Source organism: Coccinella septempunctata, chromosome 2 (assembly GCF_907165205.1).
Source record: "Coccinella septempunctata chromosome 2, icCocSept1.1, whole genome shotgun sequence".
NCBI classification, from domain to species: Eukaryota; Metazoa; Arthropoda; class Insecta; order Coleoptera; family Coccinellidae; genus Coccinella; species Coccinella septempunctata.
The window spans coordinates 17,765,829-17,771,291 of NC_058190.1; the positions used below are offsets into that span (position 1 = coordinate 17,765,829).

At 36.6% G+C, this 5,463-nt stretch overlaps 1 protein-coding gene across 1 annotated transcript; it reads left to right on the forward strand.

Moving 5' to 3' along the window:
* The first annotated feature begins 329 nt into the window (after window positions 1-329).
* LOC123307041 lies at window positions 330-1,009 on the forward strand. Its single transcript, XM_044889243.1, has 2 exons — window positions 330-388; window positions 628-1,009. The coding sequence occupies exons 1-2, from the start codon at window positions 375-377 to the stop codon at window positions 1,007-1,009; spliced, it is 396 nt and encodes a 131-aa protein (XP_044745178.1). The 5' UTR covers window positions 330-374.
* The last annotated feature ends 4,454 nt before the right edge of the window (window positions 1,010-5,463 follow it).

The window sequence follows — 5,463 nt, forward strand, 5'->3', positions numbered from 1 at the left end:
CTGGGCTATTGACTCTCTCGACTTGGGTGGCTCAGGACGGCTTTCCCTCGGCGGAGAAAGTCGTGTCTGGTTGGCTTGTGTCGGCGGTACTGATTCCCTGTGATCGATTGTTGGGTGAACCTGCTCTCCGGTATCCATAGAAAAACTTGCTTGACATCGGTTCAGTTGACGGGGACTGTACGTCAGGTGAGGTTCTTCCACAAAACCTGGTTTGGAGGGTGGCCGGGTGTACTGGCTCATCTGCCTCTGGACCAGTTCAAAAACTTTTCCCTTACGGAGAAGTTCATCATAAGTCTTGGTCTCCTGGAAGGCCAAGGCTTGCTGTAAGGGCGGGATCAACCTCTGTCGGATAAGCCGGATCTGCTCCACCTCGGATGGTTTTGCATAGGTGAGTTTCTGGAATAAGTTCTGCATCCGGGTAACATATAGAAGCAACTTTTCTTCAGGGCCTTGTGTTCGCCCTTTTATTTCCTCCAACAGATTCTCCTCGTAGTTAACTGGCAGAAATGCTTCTTTCAGTTATTTGCCAAAATCCTCCCAGTCCTCGAAAGTACCTCTCCGGGGAATGAACCAATCCCTCGCATCCTTTCGTAGTAATTCATACACTGATTCAAAAACTTGTTCCAGGGATACTTTACGAGATTCAGCCAGTCTCTCCACTTCTTCAAGAAATCCGGTTACACTACCAGTGCCATCAAAGGAGATGTTCCATTTGTGTACCGGAACAGTTGGTACTGTTGATCGAGACTCCGGTTCTGATCTGGCAGGTGTTGTGATAATTGGCCGGTCAAAATTTATCCACGGTGCAGGTAAGTGTGGAAAAGACACCCTTCGTGTGGAATTAACCCATCTACTTTGTGTCGGGCCCTCAGGTGTTGCTGTCCCACAATCCTGCGACTGTGTGAGAGCTATCGCTGGTAATTGTTGCAGTAATGCTCTACATGTCTGCCTTGTCTCATTCATGACCCGTTCTAATGTTAGTCCAAGAGCTAGTGAACCCTGGGAGTAACGATCTCCCTGTAAGGTTAGAAATTTGTATACTTACGATTTATGACATGCTAAGAGCAATAGCCATGACCTGGCAGGCGTCAGCCCTGCACGTCATCAGCCCCTTTATTTTTTGGACTGTTAAGTAAATTGAGTTTCAAAACTTGTTTCTGTAAATTTGAAAATTTAATAGGATAAAGTTTATTTATTGTACATCTTGAAAAAAGTTGACAGGCGATTACAATAAGCAGAAGTATATGACATATCAATTAGAAAACGTACAGTTGATGAGGTAAAATAAACTTTATCCTGTATACTTAAAATTTTTATATGTTTTCAAGTAAACGTCTCAGAGTAAATATGTACAATGCCAGGCGGTTTTGAACAGCATAAGACCTTGACAGGCGAGGGGACAGCTGCTAAGGGCGTGCAAATAAGAAATGTTACATGAACGCAAATACAGTAAATGCAATGTATTTTATTGGGTTTATGCAATCTACATTATTTTTAACATTCATTTTCTTCAGCATCACCCGAAATTTCGCTATCACTGTTTTCATCATCATCTGATTCTTCAACAATGTTTTCCTCATCTGAAAATAGTAAAAAAAAATATTTTAATGAATCAATAAGGTTGTTAAGAATTAAATATAAAGCTCAATTACATAGGACTGCGTATTAAATGTTACGGAATAAAATAGTTGTATGTTACCTAAAATGCATTCCTCAGTTTCAGTCGATTGTGCTGTGGCAGTATCAGCAGGTCCTTGTAAAAGTATGTCGTATATAGAAGATGGAACCGTATTCCCCTCAAACCAATTAAATTCGTAACGACTATCAATTAAGTTCCAACCGTTATTTTCAGGTGTAAGAATTGTTGGTTCTTTTAAATTACAATTTCGCCATATATTTGTAATGTAGGCAGTTCTCAATAATTGTTGATGTAGTTCACGTTTGCAGGGTGGTAAATTCGATGGATCATAGCTTACTACTTTTTTCATAAACACTTTAGGATTATTTGTGTTGTACGTAGCAAGGAACTTTTCATAACGTGCATAACTTGCAAATATTGCAGAAATCGAGTGTATATCAGAAAGCATTCAAAGAATTAGGAAACGCAGAAATAGTACAGAAGAAAGAAAAAATTTTTCCGATACTAGAGAAATTTGTGTAGGATCCACAATAGTGTAAATATTGTAAATAAATGTTGTCGTTCATGGAAGACTTTAGAAATTCGAACTTTCCGAAGTCTTTCGTTGAAGAAAATAGGTCACAGATTTGCGCCTTGAAGAAAAGCAGATTTCTAAAGAAATCTGTTTCCTATAGAAACAATAGATAATTAGATTTATCGCCAACCCCTACAGATGTTAAGAGAAAGGTCTGAACTTTATGGCAACAGCATGTGTAACATTAAGTCATTGACGCTGGCGTGAACAAAGCTTCTTTTTAACATTGAGATACGCCAGATGACGTTTGCTGATTGATGGGACAATGGGGTATTTTCCTAAAACTCAAAAAAAGAATTAAAAATTATTTTTGGAAACCATTTTCCATTGGTTAGTCACCACATAAAAGGTTCCACTCAAAATTCAGTAGGAAAAAAAATATAGCCTTTGAAAAAAAATTTGTGAGAGCTTGTGACGTAGAATGCCTTTACTAGAGTCTAGTAATTTTTGTGAATTCGACAACATCGGAACTGATCAAGAGGATATTATATAGAACTTGGAACATAAATGCATTTATGTATTTATGTTCCAAGATACAGAATTATATCTTCCTGAAACCGATGACAGTTTCTGACATTGTTTTAAACGTTCTTGTCAGATTGTTATAACTTGTGGAAATGAAGTCGAATTTTTCAAAAGAAAACAGTGAAAATTTACCACCTGTAAACTTTTTCATATTGATGACTTTAGGAACCTATAAAATATATCAGCAATGCCTTCTTTCATCAACAATAACAGCCCAAGGAAGATCGAATATTAACTGACAATAAACAACCATAGACTCAATAATATATTATCAAGTCTATGGAGATCAGAAAACATTGATGAGAGTCATTGATGGCAATACACAACCATAGACGCAATAATATATGCAGATCAGAAAATTTGATGAGAAACATTGATGAGTGTTCCAACGATGCCGGATTGTAAAAGTGACGTAGAATGTTTCTGGGAGAATGCCTCCGCGATGTGAATTTCCGTAATTAAAAACAGGCAAAATACAACTGTTAAAATAGAAAAAAAATACTTTTCCATATATTTGAGATATGAGGATTTCGTTGATATATATTTTGAAATTTAGGAAAATACCCCATTTGAAGACGGGGTAAGTACCATCCCAAGACTTGGTACTGCTGGAGTCCCATTGGTCCAAAAGTAAAAGAGACATCCCCTAAGTTTTCCAATCAGATATGTGGGTGGGCCTTGAAGCTTTAAAATCATTGTTCTTTCCGGAAAACAGACATTCAGAGATTCAGAGATTGAGATTCAGAGATTCATTCAGAGAGTTAGATTCAGAGATAGATTCAGATATAGATTCAGATTGATTCGCTAAGTGTCGGGTTAAGTTTTGAATATAGACGAAAGACAAATCTTGAAACTGCACATAGTTTTCGAATTGAGATGCACATGTTGAACTTCAGATCGATAGTTCTAATAGGCATTGAGATTTCAGTGGTCAATTCCTCAATAACTGTTGGATCAATTCGACCCAAATCTCCAAACTGTACACAGTTTCCGAATTGAGATGCACATGTTGAATTTCAGTTCGATAGTTCAGATAGGAAATGAGATTTCAGTGGACGATTCGCTAAAGTATGATTTCAATTCCTAAGGAACTATTGGATCAAGTCGACCCAAATCTTGAAACTGCACACAGTTTTTGAATTGAGATGCACATGTTGAATTTCAGTTATCACCTGAGAAAAAAAAAAGGCTTAATAAATTCAGAGACTTTTTTGACGCTGCCTCTTGGACTATAATGCATTCACCAGATTTTAGTGATTTTCACTGGCCTTATTCATAATTTTTGTTACTGACAAGGTTTTCCCACAACACAGTCCTTGTCGCCAAATATAAGGTTTTCAGTTCTTCGAAGATTATTTAAAAAAAAAATAACGTCCAGTTTCATAATAAAATTTGAAGTCACTTTAAGCTCAAAGCTTCCTTTACTGTCATTGTCACTGAAAATTCCATATGACACTCGCCGAGTAAACAAGTATCCGTGACGTGCTCCAGAAATTTGTTAATACAAAATAATGAGAAGGTATCAAGTCAGATTTTACGGTAGAAAATGGCTCCGACTAGGGCTCAACAGGAGAAGTCCGAGTTGAAACAACTAATTAAGGAAACAATCATGGAAGTATTTACCGATGATAATTTTCTTGCGAATTTGTTCAAATCGATAAACGACAAATTCGAGAACCACAGGAGGGAAACCGAAGAAGTTGTACGGAATTTACAAGCCAAAATCAACTTTCTTGAAGAAAAGGTGGACAGAAGTGAACAAATTCAAAAAATAAATAATATTTGTATACATGGAATTCCCGATGAGAAAGTGGAAAACATCTTGAATAAGGCTGTTGACGTTCTCAAGTGTTCGCTTCCTAACATATCTATCTCCGATATACAGGCTCATCGGATTGGGAAGGAGGTAAAGGATGGTAAAAATAGACCAGTAATTATTAAATTTGGAAATAATGAGAATAAAATGACAGTCTTGAAGAACCTCAAGAAGTTTAAAGATAGGAAAGTGTTCGTCTGCGAGGATCTAACAAGAAATCGACTCGAGTTGATGAATGAAACGAGAACTGTCTTTGGAAGGGCTAATGTATGGTCTTTCAATGGTGTTATTTTTGCGAATATCAATGCAGCTGTGAAGAAGATAAGAAACTATGAGGAGCTGAATAGTCTGAAATAATCTGGGTTCGAAAAGTCGAAATTATTTTACCTTGTTTGTTTGTTATGTTTTTTTTTTTCCTGAAATTGTTTTCCTTTTCTAAATCTGCTTGTCAATTTTGCATATAAGATGTGGAGAATCGTCATGGATAATTTTGCATATTTTGTTCGCTTTCGGCACTTTGAGACTCGTTCATTAATTTGCTTGTTTTTCTGTAATTTCATACTTTATATTTCCATAGAGATTGATAATTTTGAATTTCTCAATGCTGAAGAGATTGAGACCAAAGAATATGAGTCCTTGGAAGCCTTAAGGGCTGAAAATGTCTCGAGAGACCATAATTTGAATATTGTACATCTGAATATTAGAAGCTTGAATCACAACTTCGATGAACTATTGATTTATTTAAATGATTACGGTATAGAAAATATAGATTTAATTGTTCTCTCGGAGACGTGGAATTTACATGAGACCGGTTATTTTAATATTCCAAATTTCAATGTACTATATAATAATTCTATAATCAATCAGAATGACGGCTTGGTGGTGTACATAAGGGAGACAATCGAATAC